The following is an 11,543-nucleotide window of genomic DNA, read 5'->3' as shown; positions in this document are numbered from 1 at the left end:
AATAGTTTCATGAAGGACTTTCTGTTGTTCTCTCAGCTGTTGATTTTTGGTGAAAAACTCTTCCAGTCTTTGTGCATATCTAAAATGTGTTCTTTTTTCAGTTTGGCTACTTTGACTTGTAAACCTTGTACTTCTTTATCATGACACTCCTTCAGCTTTGTCCAAAATTCCTTATAATCATTAGATATATCTGCAGAACTAGGGCTTCCACAACCACTTCCACAGATGTTCATCTTGTTTAAACGGCTCTGCACTTCAATTTGCTTAATGTTTCCAGAACTTTTCGATTACATTATACAAATGGAAAGTTGTCTCTGGTTGGCTGAAATATCTCAAGTTCTCCAGAGCCCCCGTGGGGAAGCGGACAGTTGCGGGACTGTGAAAGGACGGAAGCTGGCCGTTCTTCTCTTTCGCCTCTTTCCTTCTGCTGACTCCCAAGCCCTCGGTGGGGCGAGGGGGCGGCCCGCGCTTGCCGCCGGCGGAGGAAGGGTCGGAGGTCGGCTGGCCCGGAGGCGGCGGGACCCGCACTCCTGTTATAAACCTTGACATTACATAAATGAAAGATTAAAAAGTCAATATTTAAATATATTACATAGAGTAAATAACGCAAAGTTTGCCATAAGAAAAAAAAAACCAACTAAACCTGTAACTGGAAGAGACTGAAGCAGCACAAGAAATGAAATGAATGCCATATATTTCATAGTAATAAATCAACTGTGAGTAACTGACAAATCAAAACTTAACCCTCATTCTCATTAACTACCAGAAGGAGAAAGCGGGATGGTAGACTGGAACCACAAGCCTGAGGCAATACCTTCTCATCTTGTACTTTCACATTTAACATACTTCGTTACTATTCAAATATAGTTCACAGCAATGGCAAGCAGAAACACCAAAATGACATCCAAGATTTGGAGGTAGATTTATTTACGCTGACAGGCACTGATCGGGATCATTCCCGAAACATCAGGGCCTGCTCTCTGGTGGTCAAGGGCTTATACTGGATAAGCAAGCAGGTAATACAGAGACAGAATGACTGGTTAGTTGGGGATTGGTTCTTATAACGTGCATCACAGTGACCAGCTGTTTCTAAGAAACAAAAGGAACTGGAACTGGAACTATTACCTGGCAACTAATATACCAGGGGATGGGGGAGGGAGGGATATCTTCCGCTATAGTTGTGAAATGAAAAAATTATTAGGTTTAAATTCAAGATTCATTAAAAGACAGCTTGGCAATGATGGTATGAGAAAAAAAGCATCAAGAAAATTAATAGAAGTAATTTTAAGGGCCAGGGGTTTGATCCCCAGGCCTTTCATGTCTGCCCCACCCCCGGGGTGTGCTGAAATGGGGATTGAGACTGGGCATGATGGTGCGCGCCTATAATCCCAGCACTTAGGAAGCTGTAAACAGGAGAATCACTATGAGTCCAATCTAGTAGTGAGACCCTGTAGACCCTGTAGACCCTTCCCTAAAATACAGGAAAAAAATAATTTCACAACTTCCAATGCAGTAGGATACTTTCAAACATATCGTCTCTGTTTGGAAGACTACAAAAATTGTTCTTTAAAATTAATAGAAAGGCAACTGGTCTCTAAGATTCTGAACAAAAACAAAACAAAAGCACCTAAGAAATCATAGGTTTATGGGCATAGGCACTAATGAGCACACAAAACACCCAAACCTGCATTCTTCAGGCTTCAAAGGAATGAGAGAAGCTAATATTTATTGACTATTTCCTATGTACTAGTTACCGAACAAACAATGATCCTAACAACCCAATGACATAAACACTATCATCCATATTTTACAGACAAAACTGAACTTTAAAATAAAGTAGGTTCTTTCCCAGGACCACATACAAGTATCAGAGTAAATCTACAAAGTTTTAAATCTGATATGAATTGCATGCATACATGTGTGCTTGCATGCATATATGGCAGGGGATGTATTGTGGACTGAACCCAGGGCTTAGGCACTGAGCTACAACCCAGCCCTTTTCTACTTTTTACTTGAGACAGGGTCTTCCTAAGTCACCCAGGCTGGGCTTAAATTTTGAGATCTTTCTGCTTCAGCCTCTCAGAATGCTGGGATTATATCCTGTGCCACCTCACTCAGCTAAAATATATGACCACCACCACGTGGCCATTCCTACTATCCAAAATAAAGGAAGAAACTCCAATTAAGGGACCAGAAGTTTCTCTGGTAGCCTGCTACTGGTGGAGCCCTTTTTAGAACTTCCTTACTAATTCTAGTACCTTATCCCGGGCCTTGGGAAAAGATGACATGTCAAATTAATGTAATTTCTATAACCTGGTCCAAATTATAGTTTATCTCATAGATATTTTTTGAAATTATGTGATCTACAACTGTGAACATTCCGATTTCAATATAAATGAAGTGTTTGTTTGTTTTCTGTTCTTTTTATGCTATTCACTTTGATGGTTCTGAGAATGTAAACAGTAAAAATACTTACTTGGTCATGATTTTTTAACTCCAGACAGAGAACCTGAGGTACGGAAACTCACTGGAGGCCTTTAAGTGTTTGGAGACTTGGTAATGTTTAGAAGTTATTAAAAAGAGAGTAAGTAAAAACTGTTTACTCAAAGAAATTAAGAATGAAAGACGACTGCCAGGTTGAAAAAACAGAAAAGGAGAAAATAATCAAGACTGTAGTCTAAAGCGTGCCACAGTTCTGTGTGTCTTCCTACCACTTGATAGATACTTGAAGATTTGCTAAAGTAACGATTTGCCAGGGTGAGCACAGACAGGTCCCATAACTTAACACACACAAGGAAAGCTAGCGAGAGGGGCTCAGAGGCCAGGATCTGAGAGGGATAAAAGATCTAGACTACCAGTAAGGCTTTAAAGTAAAAACAAAGAGCAAGACTTATGGAGAATACACTCTTCAGGAAGCTGAACTTAACTGACCTTCATGACACTGACCGGGACAGCAGGCAGGTGTATTACAACTCCTCGCAGCTACTTGAGCACACCGGAATGCTATTCACTGATAAACTAAGAGACCCAAGCTAATTCTATTTCATAGTTTTAGATATCCCAATGTAATAGGAGCTCTGATACAGAAAGGATGTGTGTGTGTGTGTGTGTGTGTGTGCGTATTTAAACTGTGATCATTTCTCAATTTGTGATTAATGAGCTACCTATGAGAAAGTAATTTAAGAATAAGTAAGTGCCCTATTGCTCATGCCCTATTGCTCATAAAACTTCCAGGCACTAGTTTTAGCATCCATTGATTTCCGCCTGGATCATCTATTACTATTATATCTGCAAAGCAATTTTCAAAAATTTCATTCTTGTGAAGTTACTATTCACACTCTATAGTGCGCATGATTTCTCCTTGTAGCCCCACATATGTACTTAGTATTACAGACTCTTAATTCTCTAGGTTTAGAGCCCACTTTATTTTGTTATGCAAACAGTCCCAGATATGGTAAATGAGTGCTCCTTCAGGCTGATTTCTATGTTCCTCTAACAGGTCTGGACCAGCCATCTGAATACTCCTTCGCTTTCTGGCAGATATTCCATTTTGTGCTTTCCCTGTGCCAACACTAGAATCAGCCATTTCTCTAAAGTGCTGAGTCTTTTTAGCAAGAGATTAAGAAATTATGAGGGTGGTGTTAAAGATCAAACTCAGGGTCTCATGCTTGCTAGACAACACCACTATCCCTGAGCTATGACTCCAGCTCTTTAAAGTTTTTTTATTAAGACAGGGCTTGGCTATGCAGCCAAGGCTGGCCTCAAACTTGCAGTGATCTTCCTGCCTTAGCCTCCAGAGTACTGGGATTATAAATGTGCACCACCACGCTTGACATAAATTTTATTTTTGTGACAGGATCTTGCTAAACTGGCCATGCTGTCCTTGAGCTTGTGATCTTCTTGGGTCAGTTTCCCAAGTTGTTAGGATGTGTGCCACCACATCCATCAGGAGGTAATTTCTAGAAATTAAAATGTGGCCTATGGGGCTGGCCAGATAACTCAGCGGATTAAAGTGCCTGCTTAGGGAGATGCAGGGACTGGGGTTCGATCCCCAGCATGCCATGCTGGCCCAGCCTCTGGGGTGTGCTGAGATAGTGATTGAGACTGGGTATGGTGGTGCGTGCCTAAAATCCCAGTGCTTGGGAGGCTGAAAACAGGAAGGATCACTATGAGTCCAATCTTTATAGTGAGACCCTGTAGGCCCTGTACTAAATATACATTTAAAAAAAACAAAACAGTAACACTGGCCTCAAAGTATGCTCATAAATAATAGTATATCGGTACTTCTAGGCCCTCTTAATAGAAAAAACTTGAAGGTATATATATATATATATATATATATTATTATTATTTATTTTTTTTTTTTTTTTTTTTTTTTTTTTGTGGAACCGGGGATTGAACTCAGGCCCTTGTGCTTGCCAGGGAAGCACTTATTCCACTGAGCCATCTCCCCAGCCCCTTGAAGGTATATTTTTGTAAGTTGTATTTTTAAAAATTCTATCCAATGTAAGAGAAACAATATGTTCTACTACATTATTTAACAGAACAATTAACAGAAACATCCACACAAAAAACTGCAGTGAAATACTCTGAACTATTACATAATTTTTCCTTCCGAATTTTGTGTGAAATTCCTCCTCTGCAGTAAACTAGTCAACTCAGTGTTTCAATTTTATTAAAACAAAGCACATATAAAACTGTAATGTCATGTCATAAAACTGTCATGTTTTTAAGCCAAAGAGACTCTTCTAGTAATGAGAGTATAAAATTTAACAAAGCCCCAGAATAACTGACATTTGAAACAAGAAAATATAGACAGCCATTTTTTCTAAGATTATTTTTTAAATGCTAAAATTAAATTAGCAAGTTGACCAGAGGAGAGAAATTAATGAAAGGAGAGATATAAACTGGATTACTTTAAAAATACTAATTCCTGGGGCTATGGAGATGGCTCCGTGGTACTGAATGCCATGCCAGCACCAAAGCTGGGTGTGGTGGTGCACACCTGTAATCCCAGCATTGTGGAGGCTGAGACAGGAAGATCTCTACATACAAGTCTGAGCTGCGAGGCAAGACCGTGTACCAAATAAATAAATAAATAAATAACTTTTAAAATTTTTTTAAAAAATAAAAATACTGATTTCTTTGCCTGCTTCATACCCACAAATAATTCCTGTGATGGTCCTTAGAAACAACTTTTCTACCACTTCCACCTAGCAAATAAAGGTACCTAGATTAATAATTTCTTGTGGGCTGGGGAGACGGCTCAATAGAATAAGTGCTTGCCTGACAAGCACAAGGGCCTGAATTCAATTCCCAGTTCCACCAAAAAAAAAAAAAAAGAAAGAAAGAAAGAAACTTTTGCCAGGGAGATAGCTCAGTAGAATAAGCACTTGCCTGGCAAGCTCAGGGTCCTGAGTTCAATCCCCGATACTGCAAAAAAAAGAAAATAATTTCTGGGATATTCATCAACATCTACACGTCACGACCCATCTGGCCCAGACAGGCTAAGTACACACTGAGCAGGACAGCGCACTCCGAAGTCTGTGTGCCTTCCTAAGTCTGATCCTCAGGTTACAGAACTGTATCATAGACTTTCTTCAGTGGTCCTTTAACCTAACCCGCACTCACCAAGTATCTAGTCATTCCCTCCAGGTACACTTCCTCGAGGACTTTCCCACCAAGTCCCGCAATCCCTCTTTTACTTCCTCTGGTGCCTCTTCTTCAGTCCACCTTGTCCTCTACTCCATGTAGACCTCACTGAATAGGACAGTGGGGCAGACCTTTCAGAGCTTTCAATGATAACAGACAACCCACTGTGCCACATGTGCCATAGGTCCGCCACCACTGGTATAGGGTGTGGTGTGTCACTTCAGTCATCACCTTGGCAGGAACCTCAGCTGTCTGTCCACCATGGTGACAGCCAGCATGCCACGTCTCAGGTAAATGCCTGCCCTTCAGGTACATTCCTTTGTAAGCTGCCTAAGAATTCCCCAGCAACATCAGAAGCTTTCGTACTACTAAGCACACTTTTTTACACCTCTAATTTCTCTTTCCTTCTGTCTATAAAGCTGCTCGAGCATACTGCATGTAAAAAGCAACTTCATCTTTTAAAAATTCAAATTTCTCAAGGAAAATATTTTCCTCCTGTGTAGTTGGGGTGGCAAGACAACAGAATTAATATAAGAAACATACTTAATCAGACTATTTTATAGTATTTGCCCAAAGAGTCAAATGCAGAAGAAGCAGATCTGTCCACACATTAGTGATCCAAAGAATCCAGCCGAGGCCCTGGATCCCATGGCAACGTCCTATACGTCCAGCTGAAGACCTAGAGCCCATAGCAACGTCCTCCTGGAGTCCAGCTGGAGGCCTAGGGCCCACAACAATGCCTCATGCAAGTCTGTATTGAGATATCTGCACTGGGAAGCCCCAAAGGACAGTGGTGGAAGCTAGAAAGTCTGCGCAAGTGGGGTGAAGGTTCTGTGCCAGCAGGCTGAGGGACCTGTACTGGAGCCAGGAAGCGACGCTCACAGTAACAACAAGTGCTCCCCTAAAAAGAACCACAGCTATCCTCAGCAGCAGTGAAACAGTTAAGTTCATATCAGGAAAACTAGTGTGGCAAGCTTCTCCAGGGGAATCAACAGCACACCCTCTTCCCGTGCAGTTCTCCTCTCAAGCTGTTGGCAGCAATCTTCAGGTGGGCCTTCCACACCACGCTGACTCTGTTCAGCTGGGTGTTACCCAGTGACCACCCGTCAATCCACCACACCTCCCCTGTATTCAGCTCCTTGCAGGCTAGCTCTTTTCCTCCTTCCTCACCCAAGGTTACTTTCGCCTGCACACCTCTTCTCTCATCCTGCCAAATGTCTGGCCCTTACCTGTCCTCATGTGGACTACTACAGAAAAGTGCTTGCTCATTTCTTACGTCTAATCTCTTTTATTAATGTCCCTTTCTCACCTACCTTTCTGCACAATGCAACCAGAAAAGCCAAAACAAATCACATTTCACCAGGCTGAAAACAAACTATGGCTTCGCAGTGCCTTGATCCTAGAATACTAAGTCATCTATTATCTGGCCCTGTCCTGCCTGCTATAGGGATCCCGCTCATGGGCCCTCTCCTGTACCATGAGCTCCAGGCTACGAAGGACACATAAACCCTACAGCCAAGCTCTTGGCCACACACATCCTGGCCCTACTGTCCCACCTTTTGGAACTGCCATGTTCCCCTCCTGATTCATTTTACTCTACTTATCTATCAAGATCTAGCTGAAATATTTAGTCCTTCATTAAGCCTTAGAACTCACACGAGTAATTCGTCAGTACTTTTCACCTATGCATTAACCTCAACTACAAAGTATTATACTTTAAAGTACTTTATTGCTAATATGTTTGGCCCCCTTTTTGAATTATGAGCTCCAGAGAAGTCAATGGCTGCTTTGAGCCTATCACCATATTCTCAGTGCTTACAGCACAATAGATGCTTAATAAATACTGCTGAATAAATGAAGTTAGAAAGTAGAACACAAAATAGGATTAGAACTTCACACAAATAACAGAAGCCCGAATGGTTTTTTTTTGTTGTTTTTTGTTTTTGTGGAACCGGGGATTGAACTCAGGCTGCCCTTGTGCTTGCCAGGGAAGCACTTATTCCACTGAGCCATCTCCCCAGCCCCAGAACCCCGAACGTTACAGATCCCTACCTGATAAGTAACTGTCTTCTTTCCGTCACTTTTAGTCTGAGGTAAGGTCAAAGGACCAGACACTATCCAAACATCTTCAAACCTCTCTGTCAGTTCACGACAGTATATTTCAATTCTGAAAAAACAAACCCAGAAGTATATATTTTCACAGACAGACATGAAAAGCAGCACATCATCCCAGTTCTAGGAAAAGATACCAAGAATACTGCATTTGTGAAATGAACTTAAGAACACATAAAATATAAATAAACATAGATACAATAATTTCCCAAAAGTTTTACTAAAAAAAAAAATTGAAAATCACACAACATAACCATCTACTTTTCTCTGTGTACACTTGAGAAGGGAAATTCTATGAAAGCATTTTTCAGGGCTAGAGGCATGGCTCCAGGGTGTAGCACAGAGCCTGCATGCGTGAGGCCCAGGGTTTGACCCCAGAATCCCCTGCCCCCAACACAGATCCTATGCCATAGTTTGTAAATAAGTATTTTTCAAAAGAATTGTCATTCAGGGCCAGGGAGACAGCTTGATGGTCTAAGCACCTGCCTGGAAAGTGCAAGGACCCAGGTTCAATCTCCAGTACTGCATACCGTGCCGGCCCCAGAACCCTGGGTGTGCTGTGCTGGCCACCAAAACTGGGCATGTTGGTGCATGCCTGTAATCCCAGTGCTGAGGAGGCTAAGATAGGAGGATCACTATGATTCTGAGCTGCGTAGTGAGACCCTGTACCAAATGAATAAATAAATAAAAGATAAAAGGAAAAAAAGAGAATTATGTCATTCTAACAACTTAATAAAATCATTCCCACTATAGGACAATTAGTTTTATTTAATATTTCCTATATAATTCAACATTATGTTAATTGTAAGGCTAAATTTCAAGAAATAAAATTACTAGAGCTGGCCAAATAGCTCAGTGAATTAAAGTGCCTGCAAGTAGGCACAGGGGCCTGGGGTTCAATCCCCAGGCCTGCCCTGCCAGCCCTGCCCCCTGGACACCCTGAGACATGAAGACAGGGTGTGATGGCATGGGCCTGTAATTCCAGCACTTGGGAGGCTGTAAACAGGAGAATCACTGTGAGTCCAATCTAGTAGTGAGACCGTGAACACCCTATAAACCCTTCCCCAAAATATAAAAAAGGAAATAAAATTACTAAATACATATTTCAATGATTCTTAATTAGATGTAGAACTTGTCCTAAATATTTTAAAGAGGATTACATAAATTCTTTCTAGGTTCCAAAACATAACAGTTTTTTTATAATCTCTACAACAGTGAAATCTGTCATTTAAAAACTTTTTTTGGTGGGGGGCGGTCAGCTTGCCCACCGAGGGTAGGGCTAGCATGGCATGTGGTGCCAGAGATGGAACTGCCGTACCCTGTGGCTGCCTAAGGTTTGCTAAGCAGGCGCTTTGGACCACTGAGCTATCTTGCCCGCCCTAAAAACTTTTTAAATCAAATTTACCAGACTAAAATGGCAAGTTATTTTATATGCATTTTCTTCACTTGATCTTAGCCAAAAAGGCAAGAAGCAATATTTGCATTTTCCTACAGTGTAGCTGGAAGAGCTCTCCCAATGAGATGATAATACCACTACTCAGTTTCTTATCTAAAATGTAGCATCACATTATTGTATAGTACATATGCCTAATATATATTGTTTTACAAGGTAAAACCTTCTTGTCATAAATTCATCTTAAGAAAAAAATATTAAATGTTCCTACAGGTAAGTAATTCCCAACTGCAGAACATGAAAAGAAAATTCAAAAGGGAAATTATCCCATCTTCAAAAAATAATTTGCAATAAATAAAAAAATAAAGGATCTACAAATAAAAACATCTAAAGAAATGTATCAACCAATCCAGGTACAGTAGTCCCTTGCTATTTTGCGGTTTGACTTTCGCAGATTCACTGTTACACAAGTTTTCAAAAAAATATTAATCTAAATTATTCATAATGGATTTTTCGCTGTATCATGAGAGTTTGCAATACCATACAGTACATGTTTGTTGTTAAAATTACATAGGTTTACAAGTTTAGAAAATGGTTATGAACATTAGAAGTGCTTAAAAGTGTGGGAAAGGTTTATAAGAGTGTGGGAAGGGTTTAGAAAGCCTTAAAATATATATATTTTTAATACATATATATTTTTTAATACATATATATATACACATACATATACTAAAAGAAATACAATGTCTCTACTTCGCTGGTTTTCACATATTGCAGGAGTGTCTGGAACGTAACCTCTGCAACAAGTGAAGGACCACTGTATAGGGAGACCATGTATGAATCCTAATCTTAAGAGTAATCAGAGGAGCATGAATACTGAAAACCAGTAAGAAGGAACTGCTGTTCCTTATTTTAGGGGCAACAGGAAGTCAGTGGACTACTTCTTTCAAGAATTGCTTGCCGGTGCTCATTTCAGCAGCACATATACTAAAATTGGAACGATACAGAGAAGATTAGCACGGCCCCTGCGCAAGGATGACATGCAAATTCGTGAAGCGTTCCATATTTTTCCAAAATGAAGCATAAGATGTAAAGCCATGGTGTTATGTTGAGCTACAGGGGACTCAGGTCAACAATTTCTGACATTGCCAGTGAAGCAGAAGACCCAATACTATTATGGGCTACTGGACTGTTTTAGAATATTTTGCTGAATCTACACATCTATAATATTCAAATAACAGAACTTAACAAAAAAAGGGGATACAGATGAATGTTCATTTTGCATCTGTGTATTCAAAGTGGTTAGGATAGATATATAGTTGCATTCTCTTAATGAATAGAGTGATTTGTTCTAATGGTGTTTGTAAATAGGATCTCAAGTCTGCATCTTGTACAGCAATTAACCACTGGGAAGAATGTATGCAATGTGTTGATTATTGAAACTGTCCTACCAATTTGGTTTGAAACTGTCTCATTGCTATTTGTTTCTCAATAACATTATGGGGGGAAAAAAAAAGAATTGTTTGCCAGAGGCCCACAAGATAGCTCTGCAGACTGAAGTGCCTGCTTAGGCAAGCACAGGGACCGTGGTTCAAGCCTTGGCACCACATGTGGCACCAGTCCAGTCCCCGAGCTTGCTGAGCCGGTCACAGAGTCCGCAAGTGGTGGGGCATGCCTGCAATCCGAGTGCTGGGGAGGCTTAAGACAGGGGGATCACCACGAGTCCGAGCTGCATAGTGAGACCCCGTAACAACTAAATACATTAAAATAATAATAATAATAATGATAACAGAATCCAAAGCAGGAGGAAAGGGAGCAGGAGCAGATGAAAACTGAGATACACAATGCACACACACAGGCGTGCGGTGATCATTATGTTCCGCAAACATGGGCTGGTAAAAACTAAAACCTGAGAACAATCTTTATTTTCTAAAAACATATCAAAACATTGATGAATAAAACAATGTAGCTGAAACCTGAGTGGAAAAAATGAGGGCATGTAGGTGAAACAGCTGCGGCCATGACTGACAACCACTGCTAGCAGGAAAGGCTGCTCTCTTAATTATTTTAAACCATGAAATACTCTACGAGGAAAAACCTCCATCAGTGCTCGTTTCAGAACCTAAGAGACAACTGCACAGGCTTACTAGCAGTATCAGGAAAATACAGATCCAGATGACTTTTGTTTTCTGTTTTGAAACAGGGTCTCACCATGCAGTGCAAGGTGGCTTAACTGTGCAGCCCAGGCTGGCCTAGCACTCCCGGAGATCCTCCTGGCTCAGCTACCTGAGGGAATATAGGCATCTACCACCACACCCAGCTCTGATGATTTTACAGGTGTTTTATTAAAAACAAGCTCATGGAGGCTGGTGAGATGGCTCAGTGG

At 40.8% G+C, this 11,543-nt stretch overlaps 1 protein-coding gene, 1 non-coding gene and 1 pseudogene across 2 annotated transcripts in view; 1 reads left to right on the top strand and 2 right to left on the bottom strand.

Moving 5' to 3' along the window:
• LOC111812863 overlaps positions 1-270 on the bottom strand; it is a 3,176-nt pseudogene extending 2,906 nt beyond the window's left edge.
• The window catches only part of Exog (exo/endonuclease G), a 38,775-nt gene that overhangs the window by 13,220 nt on the left and 14,012 nt on the right, over positions 1-11,543 (bottom strand). The window contains exon 5 of the mRNA XM_004642151.2: positions 7,705-7,819. Within this exon, the coding sequence (XP_004642208.1) occupies positions 7,705-7,819 (115 nt within the window). The remainder of the gene's footprint in view (positions 1-7,704; positions 7,820-11,543) is intronic.
• LOC111812876 lies at positions 10,121-10,227 on the top strand. Its single transcript, XR_002818250.1, has one exon. It is a non-coding gene; the product is annotated as a U6 spliceosomal RNA (small nuclear RNA).

This window comes from Octodon degus, unplaced genomic scaffold (genome assembly GCF_000260255.1).
Source record: "Octodon degus isolate 3935 unplaced genomic scaffold, OctDeg1.0 scaffold00147, whole genome shotgun sequence".
Taxonomy (NCBI): Eukaryota; Metazoa; Chordata; class Mammalia; order Rodentia; family Octodontidae; genus Octodon; species Octodon degus.
Note: the sequence above shows the minus strand (reverse complement) of the source record. Positions and strands in the feature narration are given on the sequence as shown.